The sequence below is a fragment of the Rhyacophila brunnea genome, unplaced genomic scaffold (genome assembly GCF_057557595.1).
Source record: "Rhyacophila brunnea isolate RB1 unplaced genomic scaffold, BYU_Rbru_1.0 scaffold_2, whole genome shotgun sequence".
Classification (NCBI taxonomy): Eukaryota; Metazoa; Arthropoda; class Insecta; order Trichoptera; family Rhyacophilidae; genus Rhyacophila; species Rhyacophila brunnea.
In genome coordinates this window covers 46,193,376-46,214,038 of record NW_028232859.1, presented here as the reverse complement: position 1 = coordinate 46,214,038, position 20,663 = coordinate 46,193,376, and the positions used below count along the sequence as shown (strand labels likewise).

The following is a 20,663-nucleotide window of genomic DNA, read 5'->3' as shown; positions in this document are numbered from 1 at the left end:
CTTGAAATCGTTGAAGTCCTGTTTAATCAATTGGATAGAAAATTAAAAAATACAATATGGTGCAGTTGTGCTTTGGTTTTTTCAAAAGCACAATAGACTGGTGAGATGGGCAGCTACATTTTCTTATGGCGCCTCGGCCATTTTGTGAAGGGCCATCTACATGGTGAAGGGAAGATGAAACGAAGGATTTATTACAGTAAAGAAAGAGTATTTTTTAATGATTATATCGCATTGTCATCACAACTCGTCCTCAATTTGAAGGTTAACTTTAAAATATTTAACTATTCTATTGTCTGTTACCTATTAACCAGATAATTGTCATATATTATTTACTCATAGCCAATATTACCACATAAATCTCCATTGTACAAATGTTACAAAGTAGAATAATAATAATTAGTAAGTGAGTCGCTAACAATAATTCTATCGTTTGTATAAAGAGCCTTTGCTACTTACATTAACTACTTATTAGTATCTAGTTGGGTATAAAAATAAGTCACAAGATTGAGACTAAGGTAAGGAGTCTTGTTACTAGAGGAGACAGTAATTAGTCCACAGTCTATAAACGTCTACTTGCGAGTAATAAAACATCATGCACGTTGCACCTGGAAAGGTTTATCTAACATCCAACATTCGAAGCCCTAACTTTTTGTGTAAAATCTACGGTTAGATGAACAATGTAAAGCGATTTACTGTATTGACAACCTCGTAGTTTCTTTAATTTATTAGACACAATATAAGCTTTCACACACGGAATAGTATTACATAAACTGAACCATTGTTCAAAATGGATGGAAACAAGAGGCTATCTGGAGGAAACTTCGTTTCAATATAATATTAATATCCGAAACATTTTCTATACACACGTTATAATTATGAAAAAGAATTTTCATATTATGCAAAACATAATCCCAATACAGTGTATGGAAACGACTAAATTTGAATTAGAGTTACGTAGGTATGGGCGGTATCAACATTATTAAATTGGTTTTATTTTTGTATTCACAATTCAAAAATCTTTCAAAAAGAGCTTGAAATAAAAACTATATCTTTCATAATTTTATGTTTAGCTAAAAACCAATATTATCAGCGCTGCAAATGTTTAATAAATGATTTTATTATTAAGGCTAGATTTCCTCAACATAACCTCTTATTTTTTTTATTCTTGATTTACCATTTATAATCATTCTGCTTGTAGAATTTGAGCAATGAAATATAAATCCATGCATAATTTCTTTCGTAAAATGTCGTATATCTAAGTTTAGAGAGAGAGAGAGCTGTTTTACTACCCTTCTCCATTACAAATAAAGTTGTGTTTTTTCTTTCTGCCTAAAGTTGAGTAGTTTTTATTAATAATTCACATTTAAAAAGAAACTACAATTCACAATCGTGCTTCAGGTGTTTGGATTACTATATCATTACTCAGTTGTTATTATTTAGTTAAATTTGTAGTGGTGTAAACCAATGAATTATTATGATATAGATAGTTGAGTTATTTAAAATTTTAATTTACTTTTTGTGCGTGGCGTGTCGAAGATTTTCCCCTCGCGAAAGTTGCCAGTGTGTCAAACATCGAGCATGTTGCAATTTACACGTATTGCGATTCTAAGAATATTTAAAGCTTCATATTGTGTGATGCTAAGAATAGATTTCAAATATTAGTCTAATATTTTCAATTGAACACATTTCTATTTACCTATGTACTTACAGCAATACTAGAGACGCCTCTTAAAATGATATCGATTTTTTTTAAATCTGACACTTTGATGGCATAATATAAAAAGTAAATCGAGCTATATTATACTTCTTGCGTGACTGTAAATATTTTTTTAAATTCAATTATATATTTAATATCTGGATTTTAAGATATAAACAGATGAAAAATACATTGAAATGAGGCGGCATACAATCGTAAAATATTTCAACTAGCGTAACAAACTACTTGCCATTATTTTATTTTACAAAAAATTCATCATTCCCCACACACTAATTAAATTATATTCTGATTATTAACACTGATAATAATGAGTACCTACACATTTACTACAAACCAAAGACAAGGTTTTTTTTTTATTATAAATTCATTTCAATTTCTAATATTCGATCAGGAAATCAATGATTATTTTTTTCATTTAATTGGCAATTATCAATACTAAAATTTTGGTAGACTAAAATTTTTACCAGAAGATAATTATTGGAATATTGTCGTATTTTTTTATTGTCCAATGTCGAAAATTTTGGAAAAAAGTACCAATTATTTATAATTATAAAACAATAAAATAATAAATAAACATTTTAGTACAGATTAATATTAAAAATATTTAAAACCTTCGGGTAAGGGTTTATGTAGATAAACTACTTAATTTTTTTCACATAAAATATATGAGAATATTAATAATAATAATTCTTATAAATTTTCCACTAATCTTATTGTCTTTGAATAATATATTTCACATTTACGACATAATACACGAAACAATAAATAAAAGATAACTAATGTATTGTCATTTATCTAAGTAGTAATAGTTACAAGTTAAATATAAAGGGTAAATTTATTTGGCTACTACATTAAACACTCCCTAATTTCCTAATCTATGTTTGGTAATTGGCATTAGAATATGGTACTTATAAAAAACACAACAAAAATATTATAATTATATAAGTATATGAAGGCTATTTACATATGTATAATGTATATTTAGTCAATCACGTAAATTTAGGTATGTATATCACATGATCAAACCCAATTTTCATTTTTATTGTCAATTATTATTTTCCGTCAATATTTTCCCATAATTGAATTTTAATTGGGGATTTATTATTATAATAATATAAACACAGCGTATAAATTTGAACATAGAATATACTTTTTATACGCGTATAAAAAAGGTTCTACTGTAATTGAAATATACGGTAATAATTGATTATTTTCAAAAACAATTTAAGCTCTCGATATAATCATCTTGGGTGACAGCTGATTGTATAATATTAATATGAAGATTGAAGGATGCACACTTTGTGTTAATAAAAATAATTTTAATAGGTACTTCGTCTTTTTAAATAAAGTGAAAATAATTTGATACAGTAAGCTATTAAAAAAATTATATTAACAACCATATAATAGACGTATGAATCTACGTATAATGTTTGTCTGTATGTATATATAATACGTACACTAAAAAAATGTGATATGACATAATATATCCCTTAAAGATAATATGTTATATTTTTTTGTTAGATTTAAAATAATTGTCAAGTTAAACATAAATGTTTTGTGATAACAACATTTTATAAATTATTATCATAGTACCATAATAAAATTTCTATTTAAAAATATGTTTTTAATTTTCAGAAAGCTATAAAACTTTCGATTTGGAGGTTCTTTTTTGTGCCAATCTTTCACATTAAATTTATTAGAATCTGCGTCCATCAAATTGCCTTACAATAGGTATCAAATTCATTATTTTTAAAAAGCTTCCATACACCATACAGGTTTACATACAAGTACGAAGAAAAACACACTTTTCTCTTTTTATCACAATATACGCAGAGAATTACACTCTCGGCAAAATTATTCAAAGGTAAAATAACATCCAACATTTAACAGTGTCACAATATCAATAATTAGTTTTGTTTTTCCGATGTATTGATTAAGAAAATCAAAATGGTTGACGTACTTGTGGGTTATAAAATCACACAGAAGGAGTTTAAGGATCAATTACTAACAATATTCAGTAGTCAGAATAAAAGGACGCAAGCTTTTCTCCCATAATTAAAAAAGAGATTAAGCTACTTTATGGTGTTGGTTATCTATGCTCAATAGCCATTCTTCGTTAAAACTATTATGGAGGATGTAAATTTTCCCGCCTTAGCTTGTCACTCTTCACCCCGGAGAAAACTTTGCGTATGGCGTCCCTTCAGGTATCAAGGGGGTCGGCTGAGGGTGTTGACGATGCAGGTGCAGCGTCAGAGACTGACTGTCAGTCGGAGTGCAACTCCAGCATTTGACGGATCCACGGGACGTATCGCGGGACGAACGCGTATACTCCTGGTAGACGAGGGTGGGCGCATTTTATCCCCCAGCTGACTATGCCTCCGACGAACCAGCGTTCTTTATCATCAGGGTCTTTGCATAATAACGGGCCACCAGAATCACCCTGAAAGAAAGCGATAGTTGACATCTTATGTTTTGTTATATACAAAATAACCCAGGTGTTCGTAGCGATTGCGTAGCATTGGCGTAGCAATACGTAGCAATGGCGTAGCAGCATACGTATTTTTTTGTTTGGAAATTGTATATTTGGCGATAGAATAACATGCTTTTATGTGTATATCGATAGATTTAACATAAATGCCAGAAAAATAATATTACAAAATATTATATACAGTTGCGTACAATCTTTATAAATAATCCTTACTCTAAGGCCCCCAAACTAATTTTAACCGCTTTTATATATTATTATTTTATATATTTCATCTTTCATCTCTACCCCCATGGTCGCACTTCAACACAACATCTTCTTTTATCTCCAATATAACATCGATTACATTATACCTAATGTTCTCACAGAATATTTTTAATTCACTGAGAAAATAATAGATACTATTATGTTGGTTTTGTGATGCCACATTTTCTATATAAATCGCTCCTTATTATCCTTCATCACGTTATATCAAATGTCCTTAAAAACTGTGAAAAAAATGAACATCAATGCCATTTCCATTTGTTCAGTTTTATAAGTGGTTAGATCAGTGCCTATTCTAAATTTAAATATTTTACCTTATTTAAATTAAAAATAATAAAAGGTTTCCGATATTATTTTAAGTTTATTAGGAAACGTAATAATATTCAAATTATCGCATAAACCATCGTCTAAAACATAAAAAGGATGATTTCCTAATACCCATCTTTCCTTGAGGTATCTACGCGTTGCCGATACGTATATAATGTAGATGTAAAATTGTATTTACCTGGCAGGCGTCTTTACCACCTTGCGGATAACCAGCGCAGATCATCCCTTCGGTGACGTTGAGGTCGCGATGCTCCAGCCAGGAGTTACACAAATCCCGGTTGAGTACTGGAACTTCCACTTCGTTGACTGCCGGCTCGTATTCGGACACTGGAATTCACACGAAATACCGCAATAAGAAATAGGAACAATACTATGATAATAATATAAACCTTCACCGAATAACAAAACTATAGTGAAACAATTTAACTCTGGACTTGCGCAGATTGCGATTTCTTTTAGCGCGCATGAATCACATAGGACGAATTTATGTTAGTATTGTTTCAAGTACTCTTATATGAAGTCTATTGTACTATTTTGCTCACTCGGAGTCGTTAAGACTCATCATATTTTTTGTGACTTTATAATTTTATGGAACAACAAACTATTTATATTGACAGTTGTTTCAGGCTATATAGGATTACAAAACCATTGTGATGGAGTTCTACTATGAAACCACCAGTTTAATTGATAAATTAAATATAGTGGTTAGGCCAATTATGGCAGCGTATCCTCCTATAAATTCTATAACCACGTCCAGGCATAATATAAAACAATTTAGTTACCTCCAAACCATAATCGCGGTTAGACATGCCACAAAGAAACACTTCGCTTACGAAATAGCGATTTGCAGTGCCTCGTAACGCACCCTAAGTCCATAACAACTGGTCTAGGACGATTTGGCGCCGGGACAACTAGACGCCACGTAATTCGAAATTTAATAGACGTTAGGTAATTATAGGTACCTTTAAAATATATTTAATATTATTATTTATATTTAAATTGTTATATTATGATTTAACGAGAATTTAAATATGTACACGTAAATAATGATTTAATCGTGCATATGTTTTAGTTCCAACGTAAAAAGAGTTTTTTATTTTATATAAAGCCTTAGGCATGGTAATTCTCAATCCGCAATACAAAAAACATTATGTTAAGAGTAAAATGAATTAAAACTACGAAGTAGTAGATAGAAACTGATTAAAATTCCTAGTCTACGTTCTGTATACGTGTCTACGATAGTGCGGTGTCCAGTTGTCCCATTCCCCAAAACAACATAGCAACAAACTAAAGAGTGACTCAAAATAAACAGTAACGCGCGAAAGTGGTAGTGCGAGTGAGTGACGACCAATACCACGGAGCCAGCTTCAGCGTCACAAAAGGTCAATGCCTGGCATCCTTGATATAACCCCCCCAGCATTCAAATAGCCCCTCACACCGTCTACACAAAAAGTGCAGCCTTGTAGATAATTCATACTAAGAATATTTTTAATATACATGACCAAAACTAAACAAAAAAACAGTGGTATAAAATCTATGGTTTAGTATTTTAGTCTTGAGTAGGTACTTTGGGGGTTGCTCGACAGTTGTGGTGCATAGTTTGATTACCAAGTACTGTCCTAATGAGTTCAATTCTTTTTCTTATTCTGCATATATATTTAATTGTATGTTAATTAATAATTGATTGAAAGTAATTTTATAATATTATCGTCGTTTAAAATGGAAGTGCAATCAATAGATGGCAGCATATTTCAAATAGGGATTACAATACCGAATGAAAATGTCAATACCGGTTTTTCGGTATTTCTTATTGAATACCGGTATTAATACTGGTAATCGTTAAAACATTAAAAAAACAGAAGCACTTAAAATGTAAATATATCTATAAAATATCTTTAAAACATTATTTTATAGCAAAAACCTATATACGTACAGTTATTATGTTGACATTTAAAAATATGTATTGATCATAATATTGTAGAACTGGTGGTTTTTACAAATAATTTGAATAAGTATATTGATAATTTTAACCAAAGTCAAACTAAAGCCCTCAAAAAAGCTAGTGTTCCTCAAGTGCAAATAAGCCCGGCTGCAAGAAAAGCTTCTTACAATTATATAAATAATATCATATTATTGATTTTTTTTTGAGTTTTTTTTCATTATTTCACATCTGTTGCATTTGCATTTTAGCAGCACATAACTTATAATACATTTTCAAAAACGTAAATTAGTGTGTTTTCTTAATACCAAAAATTCCGGGATTATGGAATTTTAAAACCGGTATTGCAAACCCTAATTTCAATATGATGATAAATTGCAGGCATGGTTCTAAATAGTTTTTAAAAGCTCACTGTCTTTGTCCTCCCGCTTTCCCCATCCGATAACTGTGCAGAGAGTTCCCTCGGGAAGTTGCCTATTGGCTGGTGGCAAGCACACTGGAAGAAGTTGCTCGTGGAAGGTCACTCGGGACGCCAACTGAAAGTAGATCGCAGACAAATGCAAATTATACCAGACTCTAATCCGTTCCGTCTTTTATTTAGGTACTTATTTTGCAATAAGCTAATAGCTTGAACTCTACGTAGGTAGCAAGAGGAAGATTTATGGAGCGCCTTTTCCAAATACATTTCAATTTAATATGTATGGTAAATGACGTTTATGTATTTCCCGCGTAATTGGTTGATACCTAACATCAGTTTTATTCAATCGTATTGTATTTTTAAATTAGGAAAAAACACCAATAAACATAGGATATACTCATATAAATTGACATATCGGCAATTTGTTAAGAATTTCATGTAAAAACTAGGTACCTACTAGTTAATTTCATCGTAATTAGATATACTGTCCGTAATTTTTTTTTATTGTATTAACTATCAATTCGTGGTGGAAATGCACTGTATCTATTATTCCACTTTCAAAAAATTGTGTTTTTTTAAATTAAATCAATAATAATGTCCGTAGCTTAATTCATAAAGCACATTGGCGCGAATCTATTGGTTACAGGTTCAAGTCTCGTCGGGCGTCGTATTTTTACCACGTTTTTATTAGCTCGTATTCTTGTTTGTCCAGTACAAATTTTTTCTTGTTTATCCAATACAAATCTTGTTTTAACTAACTTTCCGACTAGCTAGACATTTGAAACTTTTAGAATATATCAGAACACGATGACAATGCATTCTTTTAATACTTTTAGCCATCTTTAAGCAGAATTGAATTCATTTTCAGTTAATTCTGTTTTGGTTGGAAAGCTATTTCGGAAAAAAATCGTAAAAAGTAAAACACTATTATTGGTTGCTAAGGGGGTCCTAGAAACTAAATTATTAATATATACGTGCGTTACTATGGAAATCAATATGAAATGTCAAAATGACATTTCAGTATTCTATATTTATTCAGTATTTCTATCGAGTACAAAAAAAGTATTTATTAATACATAGAATAGTCAAGTTTATATGATTCAACAGAAAATTTAAAAACGTGGTATATAAAAAGTTCTTTTTATCTTGTAATTATTTATATATATATATACGAAGGATGTTTTATAGCAGGTATATATCTGAGGTGTTTTTCAATTATGTATGTAATATTAATAAGTTTGATTCCAGAAACTCTATATTTTTTTTTACCATGTCCGAACCTAATAAGATTATAATATGAGCCTCCACAGAGTGGTGGTTTGTATTAACAGATTTTTGTTTTTACGAGAAATGGATGTTAGCCACTTGCTCAACCTATTCGGTGCATAATCTGACTCAAACACTAATTGAAAAACGACATGTGTTCTAATGGATTGTAAGTTTTGTACTATTACATTTGAGTGGAATGGAATAGTACAATGGTACAATAGATAGTAGAATAATACAAAATTTAAATCCGTTTGAATTTAAATTCAAATTCCATCAAGTAGGTACCTTTGGTCGATAGTATTATTATTTACAATATGTGTATTTGGCAGTCTCAGGATTCGAACATGGGACCCACTACGTTATAGGCCGACGATATTTTTTTTAGTTTGAACGTAATCGTAATTAATATTTTGTAATTATTGAACTAGTTTTATGCTTATAACAGTAATTCTTCAAGATTGTATCTCACTGTGGGCTTGTAAAATAAATCTTGTGTTAAAAGTCGTGTAAATCTGGAATGCAATACGTTGACTTGCAGCTAATTAAATCAGTAAGCCTCTTTCGTTTTCACTTACATATATTTATGCTCTTTAATACAGAACCGTTAAAGTTCCCACCACCACCCGTCATATATGCACAGCCGTGGATATGCACGGCCGCTTTCTATGACGCTTTAAATATGTCTGAAAGCAGTGCAGTTTTAAGTGCTCATTCCGTCCCGAGACGGAGCCGCACGGGACTGATGCTGTAACCATGCACCGTAGTGCTTAAAGAAGAAAGTTACGAAAGATTTTTTTGTTTTTTGGACTGGCTCTGCTGTCCGCTAACGTTAAGCGCCCTGCGTACCCGCATACTGAATGTCACGAATTGAAATGGATGAGTCTACAGAGGAGTCGGGACTATCCCGCTTTCCATACGACGCTGCAAATTTCTCGAATGCCGCAAAGTTGGCCTCGGTTGCTATCAGATCTCCATGTCCAATTGGGCCCGTGTGAGGACGGACCCTGGCAAACAGCTCCGTTCGTTCGAGTTCCATAAGCGGGCAATCCCAGAGGATGTGTTCAATATCTTGGTAGTCATGCCTATAGGTAAGAAAGTTTTCTTCAAAATCTCGGAAACAGTGAACACTAGTAACTAAGAATTTATTAATCTTTTATTAAAATTCACTGCATGTTAGCTAGAATATATTTTAATATAAGTAATAATATGATTGTGTATATTGTATTATGTTATTTGTAGTCCAGATAATGTGGCGAAGTGAAATTGGATCAGTGACGTCCCGTGGAGGTAGGCAGATTGAGCGTCGCTTGGAGGTGACAGTTACTGGAAGGGCGGCAAATCGAGGAGAATCATTTGGTATATATAGACATAGCTACTTAAACTTAGTAATAACGAAAATATCTTTCCATTAAACATTCAGGTCACTGGTGGGAAACAAAATGTATTAATTAACATGAAAGGTTTAACATGACTGTAATTTTAGACAGGTTCGCGATATCTAGTTTAATTCCGTTGCCTTCGGCGTCCTTGGTGGCCAAAAACGACACGTGTACGGATAAACAATACTGTATAAAAAAATGTGGCGGCATTTGGGCGCTCTCCAGGGGCAATTTTGTCTAGGGACGTTACTGGGTTATATTATTGACACATATTATTTACCTGGAAAAGTGCTACGTCATTGTCGTGAGCGACTCCTAAGTTGTAGAGCGGATGCGGCAGAACTCTTTTTACCTTCATCTTCTGGCCATAATAGGAGTGCGCATGACGTCTCGTGATGCCCAGCTGAATCGTCCAACCGGTGACATCGGAGTGGCTGGAAAATGGCAAAGAAAATACTTCATAAAGCAATGAGCATTGACAACATCATAAAATCGGCAACATAGGTGACTCAATAACATATTGACAGCAATATAAATGAAGCTGTTTGTAGGGGTGGATTTAAGATAGCAATATTCAAAATTTCTTTGTAATATGACAATGAATGTTTTGAAAGATGATAATAATACTTATATAGTAATTATAATGAATGAGATTTTTTTATGCAGCTTATTGCATTCGTTTTCTAAAATAAACGTTTTCATAATATTGGAAAAACTGCATTTTAATATGTTTCAAACGATACCAATGGTTTAGCTATTTTGCTTAATATTTTTTAATTTGGAAGCCCTTTAACATCGCAAAGCCTTTCTCTTGAGAACATTCAGAATACCGGTAAATCCGCCCCTGGCTGTTTGCAAATTGTCTCCCGGTAATAGAAAAGTCACAAACGAAATAAAAAAAAACAAATCTTTACAAAAAACGTTTTCGGAAGTCACTTCTTGAGACACCTCAAAGTTACATAATACGTTTGCATTCTACGTTGGTTGGGCCGAATTGTGGTCACATTCATCCTTAGTCCCCACCTACTCAAATCCCTTTATTTATTATTGTCACAAGACCAGACGATGTGCAATTACGGGTCATAATACGACCATGATGGCGAATAAGGCAGTTAGATCAATTGATATGCAGCAAGCGGACATGTGGAAGTTTGTTATAACTTTACCGTCACTACCTACAAGCCGCATCGCGCTATACTAAGCCTGTTACGGTTTGAGTGAACGTCGTGTCCATCAATCATCCATCCTGAACAGTGGCGGCTCTAGCATCTTTTAGTAAGTAGGGTCAGATGGCGTGAAATATCTAATAAGTACCTACCTAATCAATATTAATCAAAGCGTAAAAAACATATCTTTTGTAGCTATTACTTCATCTTCATATGCCTCCTGCGTTCGAAAGAATCTTATTGCTACAAGAAAAACAAAATTGTCTTTTCAAGGATACACTCGCCGTTAACCATGTTTTTTGGTAAACTGTTCGGAGTTAAATGCTTTTTTTGTTTTGATTAGTTCATACACAATAACTAAATCTGTTGGTGACTGGTTGGTAAGGTCCTAATCGTTTCACTTCTAGTTTGTCTTCAAATGTCAATGTACTGAACTTATATTTCAATAAATGAACCACCTCATTCATCATAACGTCTCTGTTCTGGCAGAACACACTAACTGGAAAATACTAGTTTTGAGTAGTTTGACTTTGAAGTTGTTAAAAAGTTTGAAATAATGGTCTATCATGTGAGTTTATTAAGTAATCATAAAAAGAATGACTTTAAAATAAAGACTGTTTATTTATTAAGAAGATTTCCAGACGGTAAAGTTTGAAATAAGGAACATTTTGGTACTAACTCAATATGTCATTTTTTCGAATTAGTGTCTTCTGCCAGAACAGTGACGATAATACCTAATATTATTTATCAAAATTATTTTACTAACATGAAATTCAACTATCCAGAACTAGTACATTACAATAATTAATATTTAGGTAATACAAATTAATATTGATTTAATTAACTGAAATAGCACATACCTACCCTTTGTTATTATCATTCAAGATATTATAAATTATTATAGTATGTATTAACAAATATATTTTAAAACTTAAGGAGATAGATAACATATTTGATCACTTACTGGCAAACTAACTAATAAACTAAACCGGTGGGTCATGGGATATGAATTTACAGCCGACCGACAAGATAACTTCATAATATATTATAATAATAATACGCCCAGTTTTACCTACCCACACTTATGCAAGACCAGGTATTTACTACAGTGTCCCCGGTCCAGCATTGGTACATGTGGGTAAAATGTGCATAGCACGTGCAAAGCGGCCTACAGACGTACGCATTGTTCAGCTTTCTTATGAATTTTGAGAATCATAACTGGCAATCGCATATAGCATCTCATAATATAAACATTGCTTTGATTTTAAAGGGGCCACCGAATTTAGACCCCAGAAGTATCGTATACTATGTAGGTAGAGCCAAAACTCACATAGAGCATTAGAGATGGGCCAAGAAACAAGAATCAAGGATGGGCAAACAGTACAAATAAAATATACAAAATCAATGTATTATGGTAGGAACGTATAACATGAATATTCAATTGAATATTGACTATAGAATGATGAGGGGACCGGGGTCTGTCCCCTAGGTACCCTAAGGAAGAGTCGCCCTTGATCCTGAACATCATTCATCAACCTCATAATATATCGTCCATCCAAAAGTGTATCGTCCGTTTACCAGTGCGTGAGTGCGTGAACACCAAACCAGTTCCAGTGCGCGCCAGCCGTCCTAACATCAAAGGTCTGGCATACTGTGTAACACCCCCCTAGATTCGCAATCCACCATCCACCATCACCTTCAAAATTACAGTCCACTGCTAAAAGCGCCACGATACGTTAAAAATAGTCAAAACTCATATAAGATTGCGTCATGTTTAAATAGTCACAGACCATATTTAAGTCTTATTAGATTTGATGATGTGCGGTGAATTGAATGAGCAGAGTCGTAAAACGTAAAAAGGCAGATTTTCATAATAATACGTGCGCAGTTTATTTTGTTTACGTTGCTTACTCGCCGTAAAAAGGGACAGTATCTATCTACTTATACACGCTCTTTTTTCTAAGCAGCACGCCCGTTCCATTTGAAAGCCGTCTTGCCACTCTAGCGTTTTATGAAATATAATAAAAGCGCGAGAGGTGACCTTATTCTTTAAATATCTTTTTTTAATGCCTTTATTTTATCGCGATTTTTTGGAAATGAAATTCGAATTTTGAAAACATGCCGCGTAAAACTGATGGAATCCCAAGACTTTGGGCTATCGCGAATTGCTAAAAATCAGCAAAAATTTCATCACCCTATTCCGTAAAGCTCACGTGTTCACATAGTATTATTATTACAGCAGTCAAGGCAATTCGCTTATTTTGTTTGATCTCCAAAGCATAATTAAAATGAATTGACATATTTATTAGTTCTTTTTTATTAAAGATCGTCTATCAAGAATATATTAATTAGTTAAACTGGCGCTACAGACCATTCAGGTCCTTGGCCGACTGCACAATCGTTCTCCAGGAAAATCTATTCTGATCTCTCTCTCCAGTCGGTCATACTCTTTACGTCCCTCTTGAGAATATCCGCCTATCTCCTCAGGGGTGGCCCAGGGGCTGAGTGTCTACAGGGATTCCTTCATAAAATGTAATTATTGTCTTGTCATAGATTCATTTATTGTATTGTGGTATTATTCTAACTTTAAAATAAGTAACTACTTAAGTGTTCGGCCATCGTTTTCATTTCTTGAACCTAGTATACAAAGTCTACGTCGATTTTGTTTGATTATAAATATATATTTTAAATAAGTTAATAATATTAAATTTAGCTAGTCCACTTCATATGCAATTTTGTTAGATAGCAATTCTTAAACCTATATAAAAATTGATCATAAGGCGATAGAGAATATAAATTTTCAGCCCACCCAAGTTAGATAGGTTTTTAAATTAATAGCAATCAGTAAATAAAAATATGTTTTAAAAATTACATTTTCTGTCATTAGAGAATAAATTATTTATTTTTTAAATCACATGGTGCGTACCATTTTTAGATCAAGAGCTGCTTTCCAAAAGGAATGTTATATTTTTTAACAAACACATTTTTATTTATACACACTAATTTAAACTAGATTTATTGCGAGATAAAATTGTTAAAAAACATTAGAAATTATTATTAAGATAAAAAGAACTTTTTATATACAACGTTTTTTAAATTTTCTGTTGAATCATATAAACTTGACTTGACTATAGTAGCTTAAATGATCAAAAAAAAACTGAATAAATATATAGAATACTGAAATGTAATTTTGACATTTTATTTTGATTTCCATAGTAACGCACGTATATATTAATAATATAGTAGCTAGGACCACCCCTTTAGCAACCAATAATAGTTTTTTACTTTATACGGATTTATTCCGAAATAACTTTTCATACAAAACAGAATTAACTGAAAATGAATTCAATTCTGCTTAAAGATGGCTAAAAGTATTAAAAGAATGCACTGGCATCGTGTTATGATATATTCTAAGAGTTTCAAATGTCTAGCTAGTCGGGAAGTTAATTAAAAATCGATTGCAAGATTTGTACTGGATAAACAACCACCGGACAAACAAGAATACGACCTAATGAAAACATTGTAAAATCATGAAATAGTTTAATGCTGATTCTATTTGATGCGACCGCTGGGATAAAACCCACCGCAGCGGCCAGTTGCGTGCGACGTGTCGCGTCAGTGGGTTATGGCCCTTAAATGGTTCGGCAAGTTAGGACGCGGACGACTTGTCGCAGTGATTTCGAAACCTAGACCTCGAACCAAGTGTAGCTTGTCTCGGTTTTAAAAATACAAATATGCCGCATAATAATATATTAAATAATATGAAGGTAATTTGTCGCATCAAAAGAAGATGAGAGCAAAGTGTCAGATGGGCGAACTAGATTAAGAATGCCGGGGACTTTTTAACATGGCTTAGGAGACATAAAGTCTTCAGTCATAATGAAGAAAAAGCAGAACTAATATATTTATTGATTAAATGCAGTCAGAAAGTATAAAAAAATTGCGGAAACATTTTCAATATTATTATTACGCTATTATGTAGACTTAAAATTGTATTATTTTCATAATCAAACTCCCATGGCGTTCTCGTATACTTACTATTTACTGATTACATTGCGACAGTTCTTGGTTATTTTTATTTTACAACGTTTTTCTTAGCTCGTATTCTTATTTGTCCGGTAAAAATCTTGTAATCGATTTTTAACTAACTTCCCGACTAACTAGACATTTGAAACTTTTAACATATATCAGAACACGATTTCAATGCATTTTTAAATATTTTTAGCCAACTTTAAGTAGAATTGAATTCATTTTCAGTTAATTCTGTTTTGTATGAAAAGTTATTTTGACACTATTATTGGTTGCTATTGGGTCTGGTGTCCTAGCAACTAAATTATTAATATATACGTGCGTTACTATGGAAATCGATATGACATGTCAAAATGACATTTCAGTATTATTTCTATCAAGTACAATTTTTTTGATCGTTTAAGCTAGTCAAGTCAAGTTTATATGATTCAACAGAAAAATTAAAAACGTTGTATATAAAATGTTCTTTTTATCTTGTAATTATTTTAAAATGTAAAAACAATATCGATTCCCTTGTACTAATTATTAATTATATTATAGATAAGTATTGTAATAGTTTTGCAATACTGTATTGTAAAATAATATCCCTACTCACATGGTATTTTATTGTTTAGCAAGGAAATATGCTGAATATTACGATTCTCAATATGTTAAATTAACATAATAGTAATTTTATTTATATATTATTATTCTAATAAATAAATTGATTTAAAAAATATATAAGTATGTATTTTTATATACGAAACGTGGTAAAGTCACACGTTGATGAGAAATTTAGCACGTGCCTTGACTCTAATTGGCTTTGTTAATTATTTACATCTTATATAAAATAAAATAATACAATATAAAAGATAAAGTAACACGTCTTATCCAGAAATCTATAAATGCATACTATGTATGTCACCGGATTCGGATTTGATCGATGATATCGGATTATATAAATTAATAATTAAACAGAAATTCGTTAACTAGCAACTCATTTCATTTCGTAACCGCTGATATACCAAAATCATATTAACAATATGAAAACAAATCAATTCGTATTATGTAATAAAAATAACAACTCGTTCGTTGTGAAAAAATAAAACCAACAGAAATCAACATTTTCCATAACTGCTAAAGATGTTCGTATAGATAAAGATAATAATATATTAAATATTTCAAACGAGTGATATCTATAAAATTCTTGTACGAAAAACAAACATATCTGTATCCCCAAGCCCAATGCAAACTTTTACTTACTTTCCCACGCAATGAGAGGCCGTTAGCACCCACTGATCGGCGATGAGGACACCGGCGCAGTAGAAGACCTCCTCGGGACCTCCCAAGATAGCGGCGATGAAAGGCCAGTCACCAGGGGATGCTTCTACTCCCCCAATTATACGGTTGCTGGGCTTGGCGTAAACTTGACGTCTTTTGCCGCACACTAGAAGAACAATAATTATTTTAATTTTAAGACTATACTCCTATATAGTAATTTAATAGATTATTATGTCACGTTTAAAAACTATTTATTTAAGAAAATAAATAAATATCTTATAATAATAATAATCCGACATAAATAGTGTACACTAAACTTTGTCAGTCATACGTATTTGTTTTCATTGAACTAATACTACAAACTGCAGAGTGTTGCTTAGTTTTTTTTTTTAATTCAATTAAAGTTTAGTGTGTACTATTTGTGTCGAATCTTATAGCCTACCTCCACCCTTCGCCACTAATATATAATACATAATATTATGTTTGTTTGTTTAAGTTTTACTGCTTTCAGAATTATTTTAATTTTAAGATATTATAAGCCGATATACAGTTCTTTTGATATTGAAAAATAAAATTATTATTCTTTTGTTAACTAAGAATCTTTCAATGAGACAACCTTGTGCAAAGCCGGGTATTTCAGCTAGTAACTAATATATTGAAGTAAACTAAAGTGTCTGTGATTTTCAAATATTTGCATTTTGATCAGCGTTTGACAATTTTTTCTAAGATTCATGTTGCTTTTTTAATTTATGTCTGTCTATTCTGTTAGAACATAAAATTTACTAGAATAATATTACTGTAATTTTAAAAGCTTATAGACTACATTATTCGTACCAATCCAGAGTCCACTGGAGAAGGTGATTCCTATCAAAAATTGGAAGGTATGTCCCTAAGAAGCATGTGGAAAAAATTTGGTGCTATTGTCTGATATGTCCACATTTTCATGCTAAGTTGCCTGACTAATATGTGCAGGAGTGCAGGTCGCTGATCAAGACAATTAACATTGATGCTAAAACATGGTATATACCTACCAAACATACTCATAAGCTATACAATTATTCTATGTAAATGCGGTGATTAAGTTAATTTACCATAGTCAGTACAGATAAGGTCGACGTTGGATGAAGTATCTCCGCAAGTCCTGAACTCCTTCAGCATGTTAGTTTCGCGCTCTCTGTACATCCTCCACAGCGTGTTGTCTCTTTGCCTCGCTGTCACTGTCAGCTCGTTTCCATCTGACGTTGTCAGTCGACTGAAGTTCGCAGATCTATTTTGATAAATAAATACAAATTGGATTTATGAACAGCATCTACTGTATCTATACTTATTTGCTTGATACTATTAATTTTCTTTCTTTATAAGATGTGGTTATGACAGGATAGATCACGTAGCCTTTTTACATAGAAAGTGAATATGGATTATTATTTTGGGTTATGTGGTATGGATAATTTAATATAATATTAATTGTAGTAAGTGTCCTTTAGAATTTTAAATAATTTGAGTTCACATGCAATCCATATTATATTATTTAAAGATGTAGCAAAATAAATATTAGAAAAAGATTATAAATAGTAAAGTATTATTTAAAGATATAGTAAAAAAGTTTATAGACTTAGAACTACGTAATGAAGGGGTAATTGTAAGACTATGCCACAGAAACATAGTTTGGAGATATGCGCAATTTAATGTTCTTATTCGTTCATTATTGTAACAGGAAAAAATACTATCCTCATTGAAATGTTCGATATATCTCACATCTAATTATTCTGTTTGGAGCATAAGGCGTGGATGACTGACCAATATCAATTTTGACTGGCATGGCATATCATATTATTGTTATAACCATTTTTATACCAAAATTTGAATTTGTAAGAACTACACATTGATCATAATTATTGAGACACCTGTGTATTTTTTTTTTAAAGTGTCTTAAGTAAAACGTGAGTGTATGCCCTGGGAATTGGTTTTATTCAAAATCAACAAATTCATAATTATGTGGCATATCATTGTCTTGGCGGTTCTCGAAAGAATGGTTTACAATTTACAACGTAGATGTATAGATCTGTCGAGATCTTATGCATACAAAGGCCGCCGGAGCACAGTAATCGAGGCCTTTATCCCTCCTCTCTGAAGATCTGGGCAGTTTAATTCTGATATTCATCACAACGAAACTCCTTTGTCAACACAATGGTATAACTATGCACTTGGCTATCTTTATTTTTTGAAATGTTAAAATCGATTTAAATGTAGGTTACTCAAATATAATTGAGATTTTAGTCTATTTTCCGTGAACTTTAGAGTTTTTTTACGACTTGGTTAAGAATTAACTTTTCTTATCCCACTTTGAAAATTATTCTTCCATTCTCCTCGCAGGAAGCGCTCGAAGAGGGATTGTTTTAAATTTGAACACATTTTAACTCGGAAATTTGACTTAAGTATGTTTTGCGAAGCAGAACTTCGAATGAGATCGTTTGTGTCTCTTTGCCATTGTGCATTGTCAAATATATTTTTGATGAGTTGCCAAGTAATAATACTTTAAGCAGTAAAATTGCTTGGAACGAGCGAAATGAAAATCGGAAAAACTTTACAATTATTATTGACAATGAAAGCCTGAAATATATTTTTTTGTGTAATAAATAATACGAAATCCAACGATGGAATCTGAGTAAATATTTATGTTATTTTTTCCAGTTCCAATCTACCTATATCGCAAACCAATGAAAATTTTTGATTATTATTATTTATTTCAATGAAATGTGGTTTGATAAGTTATATCGAAGGTGTATATGTTGGTACATTTTATTAAAAAATATAGATTTTTCTAAAAATAAAAATGTATTTATTTTCGAAAAAACATAATTTTGAAAACCTCAGAAACATACACGTTAGAAAAAAAAATCTAGAAAGTTAGACCGAGTGGGACTGCATATCATCACCTCAATACTACAACTAGATAACTCTGATTTATTTGGTCATTGTTGGGAAAATCAAATTTAAGCTTTAGTTGAACCCATTCACTGCGTCCAACCCAACTGGTGCGTTGCCCATCTGGCCATTAGATATAATTAGCATGTTATTTAAATGTGGTAATATGGGTTTTAACATAAATCTAGGCTATAAATATCATTTAAAATAAAAATGGAAAATTGTGCTTGTTTAATTGGGAACAATTAGACAATGTTCAATTGTATGAAAAAATATTGTAGATATTACATTATTTTATTTATTTAATGCATTTGTGGTTTAAAAGTTTTTTTAAATTTTCAAACAAAAAATTAATATAGTTCCTATTAATTTTTGACTTGCCTAGTTTTATCATTTTGTTGAGAAGGAAATGTAGTCATATTCAATAGCTATCGCAAAAAGCAGTGTAGTATTGAGGTGACGATTTAATATGTTTCTGGAGGTTTTCAAAATTACGTTATTTTCTATAATAAAGAATCTAACATTCTTAAATCTTATGCAAATTCATTATTCTTATTCTTATCGTGTTATACCCTAATGGTGGTCGGCCGCCGTCAGTGCGATTTTGTTTTATCATCTGTTTGTTACCCGGAATAGTTGCTGCATCGTTATCTGCTACCTTTGACGGTGATCTTTCATCGACTGCCAAGTTGGGGAATGCAGTACTTTTGTGCTCTCATAACGTGGCAGAGGTATTGTAGTTTTCTGGTTTTGATACTATGCAGAGCTTCTCGGTATGTTAAAGCATATAATCGACCAATATATAATATTATTTTAACGTTAATTATTAATCACCGTCTCACAATAAATTAACTGATACCTAATATAGCTGCTTTCCAAAAGGGATGTTATATTTTTTAACTGACACATCAAAAACACATTTTTATTTATGCACACTAATTTAAACTAGATTTATTGCGAGATAAAATTGTTAAAAAAATATTAGAAATAATTACAAGATAAAAAGAACTTTGGTACTGTTCGGTTATCAGGAAATACAGCGGAAAACACATTTTGAAAATACCCGATATACTGGATTATTTGTTAGTTTGGGTTAGTTTAGGTTAGGTTGGGTTAGGTTAGGTTAGGTTAACCTAACAAATGATCCAGTTTATCGGCTATTTTAAAAATGTGTTTTCCGCTGTATTCCTGATAACCGAACAGTACCAGAACTTTTTATATACAACGTTTTTAGATTTTCTGTTGAATCACATAAACTTGACTTGATCAATACATAATATTATTTTAACGTTAATTATTAATCATCGTCTCACAATAAATTAACTGATACCTAATATAGATCTGTTTTAATTCCACTTACTAATTATTGTAAATACCTACCTACATAGGCATACGAGGTAATCTAACGATAATATTATAAATTAATGATTAGATAGGTACTGATTGTTAAGAAGATCAGCCATTGTTATCGTAAACATATCGTTT

The 20,663-nt window shown here is 31.8% G+C and overlaps 1 protein-coding gene across 1 annotated transcript in view; it reads right to left on the bottom strand.

Annotated features, from left to right (window-relative positions):
• Positions 1 to 3,236: 3,236 nt before the first annotated feature.
• Positions 3,237 to 20,663, bottom strand: part of Corin (corin serine peptidase) — a 65,995-nt gene continuing 48,568 nt past the window's right edge. The window contains exons 8-13 of the mRNA XM_085947310.1: positions 17,345 to 17,520; positions 16,236 to 16,419; positions 10,079 to 10,232; positions 7,145 to 7,268; positions 4,972 to 5,120; positions 3,237 to 4,157 (exon numbers count right to left, since the gene is read on the bottom strand). Coding sequence (XP_085803436.1) covers positions 3,981 to 4,157; positions 4,972 to 5,120; positions 7,145 to 7,268; positions 10,079 to 10,232; positions 16,236 to 16,419; positions 17,345 to 17,520 — 964 coding nt within the window. The 3' untranslated portion in view covers positions 3,237 to 3,980. The remainder of the gene's footprint in view (positions 4,158 to 4,971; positions 5,121 to 7,144; positions 7,269 to 10,078; positions 10,233 to 16,235; positions 16,420 to 17,344; positions 17,521 to 20,663) is intronic.